Source organism: Leptidea sinapis, chromosome 7, assembly GCF_905404315.1.
Source record: "Leptidea sinapis chromosome 7, ilLepSina1.1, whole genome shotgun sequence".
NCBI classification, from domain to species: Eukaryota; Metazoa; Arthropoda; class Insecta; order Lepidoptera; family Pieridae; genus Leptidea; species Leptidea sinapis.
In genome coordinates this window covers 11,728,723-11,750,558 of record NC_066271.1, presented here as the reverse complement: position 1 = coordinate 11,750,558, position 21,836 = coordinate 11,728,723, and the positions used below count along the sequence as shown (strand labels likewise).

The 21,836-nt window shown below is 35.5% G+C and overlaps 1 protein-coding gene across 1 annotated transcript in view; it reads right to left on the bottom strand.

Moving 5' to 3' along the window:
* LOC126965225 (espin) overlaps window positions 1-21,836 on the bottom strand; it is a 138,926-nt gene that overhangs the window by 49,398 nt on the left and 67,692 nt on the right. Inside the window, exon 3 of the mRNA XM_050808696.1 lies at window positions 1,450-1,633. Coding sequence (XP_050664653.1) covers window positions 1,450-1,633 — 184 coding nt within the window. The remainder of the gene's footprint in view (window positions 1-1,449; window positions 1,634-21,836) is intronic.

Here is a 21,836-nt window from a genome sequence, read left to right as displayed (position 1 = left end):
GTCCCGCTCAGGATTTTTGAAAAAGCCAAAAATTCTGAGCGGCACCACAACTGCGCTCGTCACGCTCTCCTAAAGTATCCTAAGCGTTACTGCATTGTAAAAGGCAGGGCGTATCAATAACCATCAGCTGAACCCTGATCCCAAAATATACTGTTGCCAAATACTAATTTTTACGGTGTACTCACCACCGATCATAATATATCGAGATGTACGCTTATACTAGATATAATCTTTATATATATAATTCTTGTGTGCGTGTGTATGTCACTGAACTCCTCCTAGACGGCTGGACCGATTTTATTGAAACTTTATGTGTGTCTTCAGGTGGATTCGAGAATGGTTTAGATTCACAATTGAACTACCTCCTGAACGGCTGGACCGATTTTGATGAGATTTTTGTAAGTTCCAGTGAATTTGAGATTGATGTGTGTCTTCGGGTGGATTCAAGAATGGTTTACATTCACAATTGAACTACCTCCTTTTGGAGGCGTTTTCGGCTAGACCGATTTTGATGATATTTTTGTGTGTTCCAGTGTATTGGAGATTGGTTTAGATTCTCAATTCCGTCCATAGAGTGTATTTTAGTGGACTCCTCCTAACGGCTGGACCGATTTTTCATATTTAAGACGTGTGTCCGAAATTTCCGACAGGACAACGTCTGTTGGGTCCACTAGTATCTATATATATCTACGGTGTGTGTGGATTGATCATCTGTTGTACTCAATAACTCTTGTTTTTACGTATTCATGTACATTTACTTTTTTGAATTACTCGTGTTAGTCATTTCTTTTAAGTAATTTAGTGCTTATTTGACTCTTGAATAGTTTTGTTGCGCCACTTTACAATAAATATATATATATATATATATATATATATATATATATATATATATATGTATATACTAGCTGACCCAGCAAACGTTGTATTGCCGATATTAAAATCGCGATACAAAAGTAACTGTTGATCGTAGATGGGTAAAAATTTGAAGTTGTATGTATTTTTTAAGGCTGACTCATAATTAAACAAATTAAAAAAAAATGTCAAAAAAATTAAAAAATAAAAATTCGTGTGGACCACCCTTAACATTTAGGGTTATGAAAAATAGATGTTGGTCGATTCTCAGACCTACTCAATATGCTCACAAAATTTCATGACAGTCGGTCAAGCCGTTTCGGAGGAGTACGGGAACGAACATTGTGACACGAGAATTTCATATATAAGATATAATTGAAATTATTTGTAAAACTATGAAGCTGCAAATGTTGATTTAGAAGATTGGCAATGAGTTACTTGCCACTTCTTCTCATTAAAACTCAACATTTCCCGGAGTGGCAATAAAATAAAAAGATAAGAAAACTTGACATTCATTAGTGTCATTTCCTTGACGTATATGAATGAAGTGATTTTGATACGATTTGATGTATAGAGGTTTAAAAAGGTATATCTTACCATCCATTTAACACAGTCCAGACAGCCAGTCTGTGCCGCAGCGTGTATGGGCAGCATTCCATCCCGCGCTCGGGCATCCAGCCTGCCACCAGCTTCCAGCACCAGATACTTCAGCACAGCCAGGTGACCCTCCTGAGCTGCCAGGTATACCGGTGTTACGTCATTGTCCATAGCCGTGTTTGCACTGGTGACAAAAATATTGATATTAATATGTGATGCGAGATCATTAAAACTCTCTTTAAGAATGTTGTCCGGTACTGGGGTAGTATAAGTTCTGGCATCGTGAAGGTTTACATGCTACCCGGTCAGATTATCTGTGCCGGGTAATTTTCTAAAGGCCGGCAACGCTCCTGTAATCAGTAATCACATCTGGTGTTGCAAGAGAATCTGGACGGCGGTAATCACTTAACATCAGGTGGCCCGTACGCTCGATTGTTCTACTCTTCCGTAAAAAAATTATCAGTGCACCTCGTGTGAATGAACTTGGATCAAATTCGATTTTAATTAGTTAATAAAAAATAATCTGAGTAAAAATAATGCAAACCAGTGGGAGGCTCCTTTGCACAGGAAGCCGGCTAGATTATGGGTACCACAACGGCGCCTATCTCTGTCGTGAAGCAGTAATGTGTATGCATTACTGTGTTTCCGTCTGAAGGGCGCCAAGGGCGGAGAGGAGATGTGGAAATAACGAAATCTTTTTTAATGATTCAGCTGATGGTAATTGATACGCACTGGCCTCAGCATCGCAGTGCCGCTCAGGATTCTTGAAAAACACAAAAATTCTGAGCGGCACTACAATTGCGCCCGTCACCTTGAGACATAAGATGTTAAGCCTCATTTGCCCAGTAATTTCACTAACAACGGCGCCCTTCACAACGAAGCACAGTATTGCATACACATTACTTTATTACTATGCAAAGGAGCCTTCCACTGGTCTGACTGGTTATCAAAATATATCTCCTTTCCTCTCCGCTTTGGTGGATAGCGGGCCTTAAGTTGGGAGGATACTATAATCTGAGTCGTATAGGTTCGGGACCACTGCAGCCAGTAATTGTTTCCACAAAATGACTCTACGAGGCAAGAAGATTCTTGTGAAACGCGTGGTTGTAGAGTGGGAATAGTCCACATGATTGTCAGCTTAATTGAAATAATAAATGCGCCAAATCCGACAAGGCAAAGTTGCGGTGGCGCGCTCGTTATAAATATTAGTATAATCCCGATACATAGATAATAACTGCTAATAAGTCGAACTTGAACAAATATGGTGACGTAACGTGAGTGAAAACGAGCCGCGAAACAAAAAGTGAAACGGTCGCGACTGTACCCGCTGTAACCAGTCTCAATTTTGCATGTCATTTCACTGTTACCTCATGACTGTACACGATTTATTTTGGACCATTACTTGCTACGTTATAGCACTGTTATAGTTTCGCATTAAAATTTACGTGTGTTACATTAAGTAGTAGACCCGACAAATATGCGAAGAGTGTTAGAAAAAAAAAACTACTGAGTCGCGTTCTAATTATTTATTGTCTTGATTGATGTAAAATCGCCGAAAGATATTATGACTACCTTAGGCTAAGCTACAAAATGGAAAAGAAATAGCAATATATTTATTTACCTAGCATATGTCATACGGTTAGTTATTGTAGGGATGCGGATGTTCATAGTATTTTTTTTTATATAAATTGCTCCAAAAGAAGGCTATTAGAGCAACTTACAACAGGCGTCATAGGCGAATAGGTACAATGAGACCTCCTCTGTTTGTGACAGAAAAAGATGCGGCCGACTACGTAGTGTCAGTAGGGAAAGAATTCGATGAAACGCTGTCCGAAAGCAAAAGTGTTTATCTCGGGAGATGAAGATAACACCTAGAAAGATGTCGCGTAGTTTAAAAGATGACTTAGGACTTGCAGCCTATAAGAGACGTGCTGGTAATTTCTTTACTCATAATATAAAAAATAATAGGTTGGTAAAATTGAAACTACTACTGAAGCGGTACGCAAATAGAGGTCACACAAAATTTTTGTTTACGGATGAGATTTTTTTTACAATTGAGCAACATTTTAACAAACAAAATGACCGTATTTATGCTCAAAGCTCTAAGGAAGCTTACCAATTAGTCGATAGAGTGCAACTTGGGCACCATCCGACTTCAGTGAGGGTTATTAGGAGGTGGGGTATTAGCTATAATATGAAGGAGTGACTGCTGCCATACTAAGGAGTGACGGAGTCATACTTTTGTGAAAAAGGTATCAAAACTTGGGCACAAGTGTATAAAGATACCATTCTTGAGAAGGTAGTGAAGCCCCTTAACAATACCATGTTCAATAACCTAGAATAGTTAAACCATAAAGTTCGGTCTACGCAGCCTTGGTTGGAAACGAACGTTTTAGACTTCATCAGAGCTGAAGACTGGACGTCGTCTAGGCCCGATCTTAATCCACTGGATTATTATTTATCGTCAGTTTTAGACAGTACGGCTTGTTCTAAACTCCATGATAATTTGGAGTCCCTAAAACAATCCGTTCGATTGGTACTGAAGAATTTTCCCATGGAAAGAGTGCGTGCTCCTATTGATAACTGGCCTCAACGTTTAAAGGACTGTATTGCAGCCAATGGAGATAACTTCGAATAAGCTTTTTCACTGTAAAACTAATAAATGTTATTTTCACTAGTTTTTTTTATTTGTTTCAGTATTTCTGACAAGACTATGTATTTAAAAATAATAGATATAATCAGTTAATCTCAAGGACATCTACTGCATAACGTGCTAAAGTTTCTTAGCACGATCCATATATCTTAAATTGCAAAATCTTTCTGTCGTGTCGAAAGCTATAACACTGTTCTAAAAGTATCCAATCCTTAGCACAAGTTGTTCTTTTGAAATATATTTATAACAAACGACTGCGAAGAATTCGACCTAATATTTCAATTGAGTTTATTTGCAAACCATTAATATACATAGAATAAATAAACATTGACATATTATTCAACTGCATAATGTTACGGGGATATCAGTGAAAACTGCATTCATATAATAAAATTATTTTGCCCCAGGTAACGTATGTAATTAAGTACAATATAATTATGTATGTAGACATTTCAGAGATAAAGCACGGTATTCGTTTAATTGGAATTTTCAGATTATTTTGATTATCTTCATCATAAAACGAAAATGACTATCAATAATAATTCCATTTAAATATTTAACATAAAAATGTTTACAAATGAAATCTAAAGTTTAAATTAAATACTTCTTAAAGGGCTAAAGCGGGTGTAATTGTGACTGAATTTTATGTATGTTTATTTAAAAAGTATTTATTGTAAATGTGTAATCAAAGAACTCGCGATAATCAAAGAAAATACTAAAATGTAAAGTTCAAACCCGATCTGAAAAATAAGCATTTTCGTCTTGTCAAATTGATGAGACTTATGGCTGATTTACACGTATTAAGTTGCCAAGTCTTAACTAAATTTTAACTTAATTTCAAGCGACTTAATTTTAAGTAACCGTTTACACGTAAAAATACTAAATAACTAGTTAAACTCATTTATTCGCTCAAGATATGTTATATGTTGATCTAATACTCTTTATTTTTGTTTCAACTTCTTTAACACCAAAATTTGCAATCGCCATGGCTGACGCTATAGCGGTAAGACTATGTTGTTTTGCTTGCTTATTTCTGTGATTTAAGCTTTTAATATTCCATAAACAATCGTTCTTTATGTATTCTTCAATGAACTTTATTGTCGTGTCTTCCGTCCACTTCGACATTTTCGAAAGATTTTTATTTATAAATTAAGTAGGAACTACGTTGCAATCACTCCGCCAGCTTATGCTTTTGATTTAAATTTAACTAAATTTTGCCTGTCCAAACGTGTCAAGTGATTAGCCACGTCCACCAACTTAACCGAAAAATAGACAAAATTCTATTCTACCTTGTTTACTTGCAACTAAATTTTAACTTGCAACTTCTTACTAAATTCACTGTTTACACGGGTTAAGTAACTTAAAATTAAGTTAAAATTTATTTAATTTTTAGTCAATTTGATACGTGTAAATCAGCCTTTAGTCAGGCTTATACAAAATTAAGTTCATTAATAATTATCTAGCAAGCAACCGTCCAACACTGTGCCGCTACATACTGTGCAATTGGAATGAAAAAAAACTGCATTAAAAGTAGTTTAGGCGTTTCTGAGATGAGCGTGCGCAAATGCACAGGCAAACAAACAAAGATTTATCTAAGACGAACAGATAAAAATTCAATCATAGTGAAATAATTTTGACTTATATTGTGATTTGTAAGACGTTCATCATCATCATCATCAGCCGGAAGATGTCCACTTCTGGACAAAGGCCTCCCCCAAAGATTTCCACCACGATCGGTCCTGCGCTGCCCTCATCCAACGTATTCCAGCGATCTTGACCAGATCGTGGGTCCATCTTGTGGGGGGCCTACCAACACTGCGTCTTCCGGTACGTTATATCTTATAAATCGATAAACACCGGCTGCACTCACGAAAAAGTGTCACATTCCACCTGATCCGAGCGTGCAAGCGAGAGCGCGGACCCAACGATAGAGAGACAAGATCGGCGTAAGCGTTCGGCTTGTGACGCATCTTGTTCTTTGATTATTAAATAAATAATAGTTAAAAAAAAACTAAAAAGCACGCTTTATATAAAATTCAACTAAAAAATAGAAAATAAATTTAAATTGAAAATAGTGTAAAAAAAAATATATTTCATTGTAAAAAAAGCGTGGGGTGTAGAAGAATTATTATTTTAATTATATCTTAAAAAGCACCCCACGCTTTTTTTACAATAAAATATATTTTTTTTACACTATTTTCAATTTAAATTTATTTTCTATTTTTTAGTTGAATTTTATGTAAACGTGCGTTTTAGTTTTTTCTAACTATTATTTATTTTTAATTTTTTAGTTAAATGTTCTTTAAAATCGTTTTTTTAAAACTATTAAGTACTTTAACATCAATTCCTGTCTTATCGACTATAGTTGAAAATTATATAAATTAACAAAAATCATATTTTGCAAATTGAAAAATTTAATAATTTTATCAAATTAGTGTAATGTCATCGGTCCTCGATAAATCTCCAAGTTTGAATGAAATCTAGCCGTTTAAAGTGGGTCAAGCGCGCCCAAAGAAGTCGGTTACAAACATACAAACATACAGGTGAAGCTAATATAAAGCGTATGAAAAGGTAATATGGATCGGCGAGTTCAGTAATAAATATGTTATGTTACAACTCTGACTGAAAATTAATATGACTAATATAAACGATTGTATAAAAGATGTTTTCTTAAGACTACGTCCGTAAACCGACTTCACAGACAACGAATTTTTTTGCAATATATCATTAAATTTTATATTTAACTAGCTTCTGTCCTCGAAGTCGTCCACATGGACGCTATAATGCAACTATGTCTGCCATCTAGGGTTACAATATGAAGACTATATTATGTTGTTCCAACCTCTTGTAAATTCACGCCGAATTGAATTTATTCAGTAGTTTTTGTGTTTTGCCCGTACATAACATACAGACAAACAGCCAGACAGACTAAAATTATAAAAACGAGTCACCTTCGGTATTGTTGGTACATTAATAGAAAATACAGCGAGTTTTTTTTTTGGCGCGGTTTTATTTTAAGTAAGTATGTATATTGTTTAGTGACAGTTAAGAAATAAATTTCTTTTCTATTTAGCTATGAAGTAACAAACAATATCCTATTTTAAGTTGAGTCATTTCGTACCTGCACTTAAAATAATTAGGTATTGGCAATAGAAATATATTGATACCAAGTGAGACTGTAATTATAGAGTATAAACCTATATTTGAATCATTATTAAATAAATTCAGAACGTTATTTTATTTGTTGTAAGGCACAGTTGTAAGGACATCTAATATTACATCAGATATACGTGGGATATTGTAAATAATACAGTTGCTTTGAGTTTGAAACTTGAATCGATAAAACTTTATTTAAATAAGGCTTTAAGGACGGTTTTCCTGTCATGCGGAATATCACCCGCGTCTGGATCTGTTCCGCTACCGCATCCTATTATTTTATACATGTGTTTCCAATTACGCGTGCAGCACGCGCGCATAACGTGGTTTGGTTGTAGTTGTGACATTGTCTTGCGTGCCAGGAGCGTTCTGAGTACACTAGCGGACTAGCATGCGGACTAACTAGCATGCGGGTGGAAGCCCGCGTTACAGGAAAACCGCCCTAACACTTGATTCGATTAATGAAAGTAAAAACTTACATTCCCTCGTACCAGGGACTAAAAGCGAGCTTTCGGTGAAATAGGTGATAACGTGACATAAGTAGGACATTGCCAACCGCGATTGTCACCCTCGCCTTAGGCTCGGATGTCAATATTCCGCGGATAAGAATGACCTACTTTTCTCCCTAGATGCATAATATACTATTATTTTTCCAATATCGCAACACCAAATCAGAATAAAAAAGAATAATGACGCAACTCTACAGACTAATTTTCGGTAAGTGGCTTTTAGACTTGAAATTATTCAAGCCGTGTTCAATGTGTTCTAGTGCAATAATAGGCCTGTTACGTAACGTAAAAAAAGTACACACATATCGCGCGAGTTGAACGCAGAGTTCAAAAATGCAATAGTGCTGGGACCTAATTATAAATAATGACCATAAACAAGAATGTGTCGATAATTTTAAATAATGCTTCAAGTTTTCCATTTAACACTAGCTAGTAACGAGGTTTTTGTTCATATTACTTTTGATTTGAGGCCTCGTTTTCGATCATAATTCTAATCATATTTCGATCATCGTCAATGAGAAATTTGTTATTTTTTTTTAAAAGAGGCAAAAGGGCAAGAGGCTCATGTGATGGAGAGACGTGAGGCCACCACCCTTGGATATCCGCAATACCAGGGATCAGATATATAATTTAAAAGACTAAATGCCTTACTTATTTATGATTGGAGTGATATAGAAGTTGGATTGTTTAAGGCTTTTACACGTTATTTCATGTTAATTTCAATAAATGATGAGGATTATGATGCAATAGGACCACGAAACATAAACAATTTGTTAATTTAAAGTGACATCCCTAACATATGGGATTAATTATTAAACAAATTAAATTTGTAACCAAAATTTATGAACGATGCGGGAGTTCCGCCTCAAGGACGAGGACGGGAACGTTCGAGTGCCCCATCGACCGATTTTTGGTATGACTTGTTCTTTCAATTCTCAGGTTGTGGCTCCATGAAAGATAGACAAACAGACGAAGCGATATATGGGTTCCACACTCGGACAGTAAATTAATTAGAGTTCAATCACTAAGTCTTCGGCTGTCGATTACTACTGCCACTATTTATAACAAAAAAAATCCGAGATGAAGAATTCCAAAATGGTTGCTGTGCAATTAAATAAAATAAAAAGAAAGAAAAACTTTTTGAAAACAAGATTTCATTATGTTCTCGTTAGTAAAAAGAACAAAATTTTAAAAATAATAATTTAAACCTTATAAGAAAAATATATAGGTACCTACAACCCCATATTGCAACCTTTAACGATAATTAAACATCGTCTACGTCACAATAATCCCATATGGTAAGTAAGTAGGTACCTACATACCAAACCCTTAAACTTTATGCTTTGTGTTAAAGTCTTTGCGTTTTTATCACATACCCAATTTTATACTTAAATCAAACAATGTAATACACATTGTGAAGGAACATTAAAGAAAATTTAGCATAATTACACCTTCGTTATTTTTCTTTAACAATTAGAAGTTAAGAACCAATCCATCTAGCACAAAAGTACTCATCAAGACGATTGAAACGAGCCGAAATTCGATGGGGTTGTGTTGTTTCATTGCGAAGTTCCTATGGTCACTTTCCATCTCCATCATCAAACCCTGGTTGCCATTGAAAGATAAATTACTCGTTAAGACGATTTGAACAAGCCCAAACTCTGTTGGAGGTTAGAGGCTCCTTTGAATGCCGGCTAGATTATGGGTACCACAACATCGCCTTTTTCTGCCGTGAAGCAGTAATTGTTTGTGAAGTGAAATTACTGGGCAAATGCGACTCAGCATGTTATGTCTCAGGTGATGAGCGCAATTGTAGTGCTGTTCAGAATTTTTGGGTATTTCAAGAATCCTTAGCGTGTAATGCTGCAATCTAATGGGCAGGGCGTAACAATTACCATCAGCTGAACGTCCTGCACGTCTCAACCTTTATTGTCACAAAAAAAGGTTGTGTTGTTTCATTGCGAAGTTCCTATGGCCACCTTCCAGCTCAATCATCATATCAGCGCCATGTTATCATAATATTGCATTTTCATGCGATTTCAACATTTATGTAAAATTTCAGCTCAATTTAATATTTAATAGCTTGTAAAAACGAATTTTCGCATAGCTTGATATTAGTTAAAAAGATTACCGATCACGCCCATTGTAGGTCCCCGACTTGTTTTTATATTTCTTGTTCTTCTTGTTTTTCTTCCCAAACAATTTATTTGTCATCCGACTATACGAAGCGTTTGAATTATTTTGAGTCATTTTACATTTATTTAAATAATCTTAATTCATTATATAAAAATTTTGTATCACGCATACAAGAGTATTTAATATGACTAATGACACATCATTCGTTAGAAACACCCAAAAATATGCACAGATAGAAATCCAAAAATAAAATCCACAGCACTATTAGGTTCTTCTATCTTCAAAGTAACAATTTTGATAAGTCCATGAAATCACAAAATTCAAAAAATTACAGGAATACTTGAAGAACAATCCGTTTTGGAACAGTTACACACATTTTGAAATTGAACATTACATAAACACGTAAACTAATGTAAATTTTTTACTCGGTAACAGCGTAAGTGAACCGTAATCTTAACCGTCATAACACACGCGCGTCAAAGCAGACCCGATACTGAATAGACGCGGAGCTTGCAAAAGTGACTGTTTTCACACGAGTAGCGAAAGTTTGTTCGCGGATAGTTTAATGACATTCGCTTTTGTATTGGTCCCGATTACAATGTATTACGAATTCAAATTAGTAATCTATGCAAAGTGAAAAATTATACAACATCTTATTTCATATACAAGTTGGTTAGATAATTGGAGAAAAAAACTAGGGTTGTTATGGAGTTAAGTTCTTAAAGCTACAGACTTAAAATATACTACCGTATAAACGATCTGACAACCGATAATTTGCGATCAATTTAGATCTATTTTTGTATGAAAATAAGGGATGGGACGAGCAGGACGTTCAGCTGATGGTAATTGATCCGCCCTGCCCATTACAATGCAGTGCCGCTCAAGATTCTTGAAAAACCCCAAAAATTCTGAACGGCACTACAACTACGCTCGTCACCTTGAGACATAAGATGTTAAGTCTCATTTGCCCAGTAGATTAGATTTAGATTATTAGATTTGTCAATGTGTACGTTAGAAAGTAGTTTAATATAAATTGATATTTTTAATTTTTTTCTTATGTAAAAAACAGGCGTCCTTGTCATTAAAAAGCTGAAATATAGATTAGTAAGTAATTAATTAGTAGTAAGTTCAATATTTTTTTATTTTTCTAAATTATTTAACGGTTTCGTAGCCAAATGGTCTGTCCATCCGTATGTCACAGCCGCTTGTTTCCGAAACTATACCTACTGTTGAAACTTGTAACGTTGTATGATTGAACCCATACCATGGATAGGATTTCAAAAATGATATTGAGATTTCTAATATAATTTTTCTTCCAAGCTGAATAGTTTGCACGAGAGACACTTCCAAAGTAACTTCTAAAATAAGAGAATGATAAAACTAAAAAAATATATGATGTACATGCAAAATTCCACCAAAAATTGGTTTAAACGAAATCTAGTTAGATGTTTTTATTAATACGTCATAAATCATATTATCTGCAACTTAATTTAAAAAAAAACACTATTATTAAAACCGATCAAAGTTACAACAAACTACCAGAACTTTTATACTTTGTTACTTGCTGCTACGGAACCCTTTATGGGCGAGTCCGACTCACACTTGGCTGCTTTCTTTAGTTTATTAACGATGTGCATACCTTTCATTTAGATATATAGATAGTTATACTTATTAATGTTTAAATTTCTTTAAAATTCTCGCCAAAATCTGGCATGTCTCATGCCAGATCACAACACGTCCTGAGGATGCCTCGTGTAGAGGCGAAACACGTATCGAATTGTTTAAAAACAAATATTGGCGGAATTAACACTAAATAAAACATAAATCATTTGTATAATTATGGATTTCCGCAAAGTAACGCCTACTTCAATAAATTTTCTTATTTGTTCATTTGAAATTATGTATATAGTTGGTAAGCCTTAATAAATAAATATGATCACAGCCCTGGTTCGATGCGTCAGTTAAAGCAGCATCTGACTGCAAAAACCAGGCGTATCGAACTTGGGTTGCGGCGCTGGGCACAAAGGATCCGAACTGCAAAGTTCTTAAGAGGAAATATAACCGTGCCTCCAGATTTTTTAAGCGGCAAATCGCCCGTGCGAAGTCTAAGCACGTCGTCAAAATCGGCGAGCAGCTTTCCAGTTACCCGACCGGAACACGCAAGTTCTGGTCGTTGTCGAAAGCTGCTCTTGGTAACTTCAACCAGCCGTCCTTGCCGCCGTTGCACATGAGGAATGACACACTGGCCCATACGGCAAAAGAGAAAGCCGAGCTCCTGTGCGCTCTTTTCGCCTCCAACTCGACTCTTGACGACAACGGAAAAACACCGCCGACCATCCCGCGGTGTCAGAGCTCTATGCCTGAAGTACAGTTCAGACAGAAAACTGTTAGGCGAGCTCTGTTTTCGTTGGACGTCAGGAAGTCGAGCGGGCCGGATGGCATTTCTCCAATCGTGCTTAGAACGTGTGCCCCTGAGTTGACGCCGGTGCTAACGCGTTTATTCCGGCACTCTTATTCCAAAGGCGTAGTCCCTGACTCATGGAAGTCAGCCCTTGTCCATCCGATCCAAAAAAAAGGAGACAGTTCGGATCCGGCGAACTACAGGCCTATTGCTATCACCTCCCTGCTCTCCAAAATCATGGAGAGCATAATTAGCCACCAGCTTTTAGTATACCTAGAGGGTCACCAGTTGATCAACGACCGACAGTACGGCTTTCGCCATGGACGGTCGGCAGGTGATCTTCTGGTATACCTAACACATAGATGGGCGTCGGCTATTGAAAGCAAGGGGGAAGGCCTGGCAGTTAGCCTGGATATAGCGAAGGCCTTTGATCGTGTATGGCACAAGGCGCTCCTCTCAAAACTTCCATCATTTGGGCTTCCCGAGAGCTTGTGCAAGTGGACCTCCAGCTTCCTCACTGGGCGTAGCATACAGGTCGTTGTCGACGGATATTGCTCGAACCCGAAGCCCGTGAATGCTGGAGTGCCCCAAGGCTGTGTGCTATCTCCTACGCTGTTTCTTCTGCATATCAATGATATGTTGGACACCTCCAACATGCATTGCTATGCAGATGACAGCACTGGTGATGCCGTATACACGGGCCATGCAGGTCTCTCTCGGGAAATCGTCGACCAGTGCCGGGAGAAACTTGTGTCTTCTATCGAGTCCTCTCTCGAGAAGGTCGCGGAATGGGGTAAATTGAACCTTGTCCAATTTAACCCCCAGAAGACTCAAGTTTGCGCGTTTACCACTAAAAAAACCCCATTTGTCGTATCACCGCTCTTCGAGAACACTTCTCTTAAAGCCGCGCCTAGTATCGGAATACTGGGTCTCGAAATCTCGAGCGATTGCCAATTCCGTGGCCATCTGGAGGGCAAAGCCAAATTGGCTTCGAAGAAGCTGGGCGTCATCAATAGAGCACGGCAATACTTCAAGCCGGCCCACATTCTAGCGCTCTACAAAGCGCAGGTCCGGCCACACATGGAGTATTGCTGTCATCTCTGGTCTGGTGCACCCCAGTATCTGCTCGATCCATTTGACCGCGTGCAACGTAGAGCAGCTCGAATTGTCGGGGACTCAGTGCTCTGTGAACGGCTGGATCACTTGGCGTTGCGTAGAGACGTCGCTTCATTGTGTGTCTTCTACCGCATTTATCACGGGGAGTGTTCCGAAGAGCTGTTTAACCAACGGTTTTCAAGAAGCTTTCTCCCTCGTACTACTACTACAACTAAAAAAAAAAAAAAAAAAAAAAAAAAAAAAAAAAAAAAAAAAAAAAAAAAAAAAAAAAAATGATAAATACATATCCCCTTATTCATAATAGTCTGCTAACTTAAAGCATTTCTAATTCTCACTCTGTCTTCTTCTATTGACCTAAGTCAGAATGAGAAAAAACACTCCTAAGCGGCTGTGTTAAGTTAGCGGACCATTATGAATAAGGGGGTAAGGAGCTAATGCCTAGCGTGGCTGACTGTTTATGACTTGTCAATGAAAATCGGTGTATCTCCGTTAGAGATGTTCTTCTCTGTCGCACATTTTGTTTAGGTGTCAGAGAGCATTTTGTTTTCTTTTTTTTTTTAAACGAAGTGATGTGACGAACATGACGTGGAGTGTGTTTTTTAGATATGTTTATAGGGGAAAATGGTCAAGTAAGCTCCATTGACCGCAACTTACGTCAAGATATGCGTTACCAACATTTGGAGACTAAAGAGGGAACATGTCTTAAGTCTGTAGGTGTCTAAGGCTTTTAGACAGTTAACCTCTATGTTGGTGCACGCACACTAACACAAACTGATATAGTGACCAAAGTGACTACCAGCAAGACGGTCATCTAGACGCATAAATTATCTAAGGCTGAGATCTATTGAACCTACTTTACATAGATAACACCCGAACTTGACTTTTGCATTGGGTTGTCTTAGTGTCTGAGCTTAACTCAGCATGAATCTTAGATGTAAAGATTAGGTATACAACCCTTACACTCAGCTAAGTTTTACGTGAGTAGTGTGTAAGTAGGCTCTATAGGTCTCAGTCTCATTCGTTTCAATAAATGATTCCACAAGTGGCTGAAAATCCTAAATGGCACCGCGATTTCTCGCGTAACCTTGAGCCATGGTTGACTAGTAATTTCTATAGTGTGTGTTCAATGACGTTCTATAATGTCATTGTGTGTGTTACAAAAAATGCAATTTTTGCAGAAAGAACTTTCTTGAAAGGGAGACTAATTATTATTATTCAGATAAATCATTCCTATGAAAATAAACTAATGGGCGCATTAAAATCAATAACATGCCACTAAGACATATAATAGCAATAGAAATGTTATAAGAGTACGCTTGCAACGTTACCAATATTGAAGGACTTGTGCAAAATAATTAAGAATGGGTATAATTGCAGATTCTGGAAGTCTTCGCAGAAAACTCGTGGGGTGACACGTTTAGCTCGCCTGTCTTTTCTAGTAGCTTCTCATTTAGATTTCTTTATATTTACCTAACATTAGTATTATGAAAAAATAAAATATACGTGCCGTTTAAAAAGATGCATGGTGCTTGTCTGGCTGTGCGCAGGCCACCTTAAATTGTATAATGTTATTTTAAGTAGCCCTTTCACGTTTCTTTTTTAATTGGAGGGGAGGGGGAGAGTTCTGCCATAATCGCCACGCTTGGCAGGTGGGTTTGCTATCGCAGTTGATGGTGATGTTCTCTTGGAAAGATGGTGCTGCCTATCCTCCGTTCTTTTTATCTGATAGCACCATACGCACACAAGATTTATATGATTTAAAAAATGGTAGGTACTTATCAGTTCTTCACTCCATGTCAAAGACCGTTTACGAACTAATTCGGCTTCAAGACCAAGTTTTGTTGCAATATATTATATTATTGTCACTCCCAATGGCAAATTAATATATTTTTATGCTATTTCTATGATATCTTAAAATATTAATATTTAAACACTAGATTATTATTAAAGTTGCTAGGGAGAAAAGAAAACTGAATGTGTAAAAATCATTAAATCTATCAAAGTCCTGCTTAAAAGTATTTTATTGCCAATAAAATTATACTTACAAATTTTAACGAACTAATTATTAAAATCATTCAATATTTTGAATACGAAAGTTTAATGTCTATTGCGCAAGCAATTTTTACTATAGAAAGAGTAAGAGCATCATTCAAGTCCAGTTTTTTTAATATATTTGCTAATACCATTGCATATGTTTATTTCAATTACGTAATCTTTACGAAAATCTTAGGAATTCGTACCAACCTAATTTCCTTAACCTAAATGAATAAAGTGTTTTTGATTTGGACATAGACAAAACCTATGTTTATAAAGCGGTATAAAGTCCATTGTTTTATTATATTGTTAATTAAAAAACAGAATACTGGACTTTAATTAATTTTTAAAAAGTTTATTTTTTAAGCCTATTTTTTTAACTCTATTTAACTAAATCTTATTTTAATGCTTTCGAGTATTAAGGCTCTATACTCTACAGAAAGTATTAAAAGTTTCTATTTCTTCTTAATTTTTTTTGGAGATTTTAAGGTCTTTATTTTTGGTTGGACCCTGACTTTATTTTCATAAATCATATCTTACCTAAACCATAAGTAATTTGTGAGTAAAAATTAAGTCCATTTAACTCTCTCTGTTTGTGACCGATTATGTAAAAACAATATTCAAATAGGTTTTGCCATTTCTGAGGTTACCGTGAACAAACGCACCAACAAAAAGTCCTTTTCCTTAAGCAATTGTTCTTCGGTAACATAAGAACAATGCTTCTTTTGTTTGATTTTGAAAGGTTTATGTGGTTGAGGTTTTACATGCATAACTTTCTTAATGATACCACAGATTGGGAATGGAGCGACCGCCGTCAGGATATTTATTCATTATTGCAACGAAACATAACAAACACATCACTAGAACTGAACAATATAGGAAGAGATACAAAATATAAATATATATATATATATATATATAGATGCGTCCTAACACATGTTTCACAGATTAATAAAATTTTATTGTACGAAATTATAATGTAACGAAATTTTATTTAAAAAAAAAGAAGAAGAAGTTCTTTTCTGTCTGAGGTCGAGGTAAGGGCTGAGACATAAATTTTCGAATCCGTGTTGGTAGTTTTTGACATTCAATAAGTGATTTACAATCCTATTTTGATTAAAAATATTTGAATTTGACGGAGCGACAACCCAATATTGACAGTGTTATGCTGCGAAGTGACGATTACACCATAGTTTGTGAATATTATACTTAGATAATTCATATAGGACCTCTTGCTGCTAGACAACCGATGAAAACAAGCCAGGTTTATTACTTTAGTGTGCGTGACAAGCTACGTCTTACACTCGCAATTTGTATTTCACTTTGTGTTAGTGTGCGTGTATTGCTCAAAATAGAGGATAGCTGTCAACCTCAATTTATTTCGACACAGCTGTCACAGTCTATGTAGATGTATAAATAACCTAAGACATCTATACTAATATTATAAAGCTGCAGTGTTTGTTTGTTTGTTTGAACGCGCTAATCTCTGGTACTACTGGTCCGATTTGAATGATTCTTTCATTGTTGGGTAGTCCATTTATCGAGGAAGGCTATAGGCTATGTTTTTTTTTTCAAAATTAGGGATCCGTAATAAAATTACTTTTTTGTAACACAAGGTGTTAAATCGAAAACCTATTTTTGCGTGCGCTGCAAAAACTATTGACAATAGAACAAAATGATGTACAGGCTATAATATAGGCAATATTTTATTACTTATAAAACTATCGCGTGAATACTTTATATGGCAAAACAACGTTTGCCGGGTCAGCTAGTTATATATAATACTTGTAGTTAAAATAACAACTCGATCAGCGGCATTTTATGAATGCCTGAATGGACAAGTGATCACTTAAAACCATGTGCACGCAATAAAAAAATAAAATAAAAATAAAAATTGTGTATCCCTTCCCGTTATTGAAGTAATTGTACCAGGCAGACATAACACGCAAAGCTATTTATTTTCATTTTAAACGGCAGTGGAAACGTATGATAATAAAACTCTTACGAGTATCACAATTGATTACACAATACGTTGTTTAAGTGCTCTGTTAAAACGTTAATGAGTAGTAGAAAACTTGTAAATGTTAACATTTAATTAATTATGAATGCGACTCCATAGTTTTCAGAACGGAACAAACATGCGCTCGGTGATCTCTACCAAGTTTATTGCTTTATATATATTCAATCATTAAAAAAGTAAAAAGTCGAAAGCGTTTTATGCGCTTTGTTCTCATAGAATGATTCTTAACTATTGACCAGAAATCTAGAATCTAAAATAGAAGTTTAATAAACTAAAAGAAAATTTTTGGTATTTCAAATAATTTGTTATCAAACCTCTTTGATGTTACGCTTGAGTCCAAATGCTATTTTTTTTTTCATAATCGCCATGATTATGAAAAAAAAAAGATTTAATTTTGTAAAATTTGTACGCAACCATTTATCGTAATGTTTTATAGGTGATTTTTTATTATAATATATTAAATTTGCTTAATCTAATATATAAAACTCTCGTGTCATGGTGTTAAAGATTGAACTCCTCCGACCGATTCTCATGAAATTTTGAGTCCATATTGGGTAGGTCTGAGAATCGAACAACATCTATTTTTCATCTTCATTCAATTCATGTCATTTATGTCAATTCATTCAAATTTGTATGATTTGAGTCAGAATTAAAAAATAGATACAATTTCAAATTTTCACCCATCTACGATCAACAGTTACTTTTGTATCGCGATTTTAATATCGGCAATACAACGTTTGCTGGGTCAGCTAGTAATATATAAAAACGCACTGCATTTCTGCTAAAGACATTAAATTCACATGTCAAAGTTAGGGCTCACCTCCATAATTACCGAAGCGTAAGCTATGTCATACACATAATTTAATGGTAACAATTATATAGCACAGATGGCGTTGTACGCTCTAGAATGCGGTCACTTATCCACATGATGAGTAGTCAGAGAAATTTATCCGTCGCGTAATGTGAAAATGATTAGTATCCTATATTTATGCATTTAATTATTACCAAATATATTAAGTGCTCTACAGTAACACAATAACATGATTTATCTTAAGGTTAAATATATTATTTAAGCCGTATTCACCTTAGTTTATGTAATAAATTATAGTGATTACAAATTACAATGGGTTCAAAAAACTCAAAGCATTCAATGAAATGAATTTCAGTAATAACATAATATCTAAAATCATAGTAATTATTTTATATTGAAAATAGGATTTAAACAGTCGCCTGTTAGTGTTATCTAATAGATATGAAAATTCATAATTTTAGTCGTTTGCCGATAAGCACTTATGGTAAAACATTCTAAATAAATATTCACCTCTGAAACTTACCTCACAGTACTTGCTGGGATGGTTTTTGAGTACTTCAGCCTCACCGAGGAGGCACGAAGAGGGCGCTCTCTTCGCGGGCACGTCGCCATTTTAGTTTCCCATACACATCACTCACTTCATAGTTCAAAGTTATCGCGGTGCGTTAGTCATAAATTGAAACTTTTATCATAAAGAGTCATTAGATTAACTTTACTTGCGATAAAGATGATACTAGTTTTTCTCTTAATATAATTCGAAGAATTATTTAAGAAATGTAGTACTACAGTCCACTAAATAACAATTAATGATGAATGGCTTAACTATGCATAAGAGCGACGGCGTGACGGTGGCGCAAAGGCTCCCCCACCACAATTTTTCAATTTTTGCATTCATATTCTAATTTATTCAAAACTCTGTGATACTATAATTGAAACGATAATTTTCCTTCATAGTGTGGAATACGAAAAAAATTAAAGGTAATACGACTTCACAAGTCGATCAAATCAAAATGGGCCAGTATGGTCAAATAAACGGGCTAGACAGGGCTTGAACCGAAGGGCCGTTGTGAAGGAAAGATAGGTGCACACTCTAGAGTAGGCGTTGAATTGCGGAAAAACAATAGTATACCTACTTAATATACACACCAACCATTTTAGTCATGTAAAACTATTAACCAAGTGCATCTTCACCGAAGATGATTTATCTAAGAAATGTGATATCTAACTAATGATGAGCTAGACATGCGTTAAACCATTGGTTTCTTGCGAGTTCTTTGCATTAGCATGTCTACATTGCTTCTTCAATCATAAATATTTGAGTATCAGTTTGAGTTCAACCACAGACTTTATTGGATTCAGGATAATAGTGAGTATGATTAGTCATTTATTCATAGAGAATGTAAATCCCAGACCATGGAGTAAAATTCACAAAAATCAAATAAGAAAGCGTAAACTTACAAAATGTATTAATCAACGATTATTCTTAATGTCGCTACATAGCTGTCATCATTAATCTAATATGGAATGCGGCTTTATCTTTCATTGCAGCAACAAATAGTATTAATAATTTTCCTTTATAATTTGACACATTGCCGTTTACGTACGCTAAATAACTGCAAGGAAATGATGCGGTGCAATCTAACACGCTTCCCGCAGCACCTAGCATTGGGTGTGCAGAAAGAAATTATAACATAAATAATTTATCAGTGATTACAAAAACTGCTGTAAATATTACCGGTGCTTTTCCAATGCACAAAATAACACTTTGCTCGGACAACACTGTTATCGGAAGTGGTATTGTTGAGCAGGCCACAATAACATTATTAAAATGACCAAAGCTTGGCTGCTGCCGTGTCAACATCAGGATAAAATAAAAATATGGCCAATATTCTTATCATATTATTAATACGAGCAATTATTGTAAATAAGGCTTAGATATATATGAGAAAAATTACTAACAATTTTGATGTTATTTGCTTTGTGGTAAATTTTGGTTTTTGGGGGATGCGCCCTGCGTAAACGTTTTACACAGATTTTTCCCGTATTTCTTCAGATATCTCGCTTTCTATTTCTTAACATTATTTGGTCCTAGTGATGATAATATTTTTATGAATTTGATATTCAACCCGAAATTATTTTATCGTATAGCTTTATTGATGTGATAACATCATTATGAATTCTCGAGTGACGCTTTAAATAATAATATCATCTACAGGTACAAACAATTTGTACCTTTTTTGTAGTCTACGTCATTTTAAATAACTATAAGAAAGTAGATATTAGGAAGTATAATCATTATCTCAATCAAGTTATAAAATCAGAGTTGAAATTATATCTATCAACGCTACCAGGAAATGCAACCCGTTTTCCAGATAAAATACTTGCATGAACTAGAGAGAATTCATTAATATTGGAAAGTTTTTGAAATATTTTAATAAATTTATTTTTGATAACATATATTTTGTCAACAAGTCTTAAATTTTTCACAGGCTTAGAATTCCCACGGAGCCGTATAAATTCAACTAATTTAAAATAAAAAAAAATTGCTAAAAAATCGGCAAATTCGCATCCGAAAAATCAAAAAGACCAAGTAAGTTTGATTTAAGATAAAGAAAATCTGATAAAGAGTTGTTTGTGTGACATTTACTGCAGTAACATTTATATTAGCTGTGATTTAATAAGAAACGGATTAAGATACATATATTATATGCATCGTAGAAGGGAATTTATCTGAATTTGGAAATATTTTATTACTATATCAGAGGGGAAAAACGTAAGTGGCCAACCTGATGGAGAGCAGATAAAACTACCCATAGACATCAGCTTTAAAAAAACTTAGTCATGGTCATTTGGAAAGTAGGCCAAATCGGCCTCTAAATAGCTTGTTGTACTAAGTAAGGCTTGATAGTACAGTATTTCACTATGAGCCAACGCCTGCAAGTATATAAAGCGCAAATTCGGCCTCACATGGAAAACTGTTCTCACCTCTTGGTGGGCGCGGAATAGGTAAAAGGGATCTATTTTACCTCTTCTATGTAATTGACTGCATACAACGAAGAGCGACTCGAATCATCTCCAATCGGATGAATCTTTGGCATTGTGTAGAGATGAGGGTTCTCTCTGCATCTTCTACCGCATAAATCTCGGGGAGATCGTCGTGCAGTATTGGCAGCCGAATTTCACCACTAGGCCGTAACGCCAATAGGCGAAATTCCATCCGTATTATATTGAAGTCTGGCATTCTATCCACCGCACATTTTGTAAATAACTTCTTGCCTCGCATAGCAACTTTGGGGAACCAATTACCAGTTGTAGTTTCCCCAGAACCTATATAACTTAGGGACATATAAGCTTAGAGCATATGCCCCACTTAAAGGCTGGCACGTAAGCCCCATACCCGTTTGCCTCGGCTTAAATAAAAATAAAAGAAATATTTTATAACAAGTCATTGTTACATCTTTCCAACTTTGAGGTGGTTCATTTGGCCAAAATTGCTAAAAATAACAAATGAATAGGCCAATTGATAAAAGTATAAACTTAAAATAACTGCT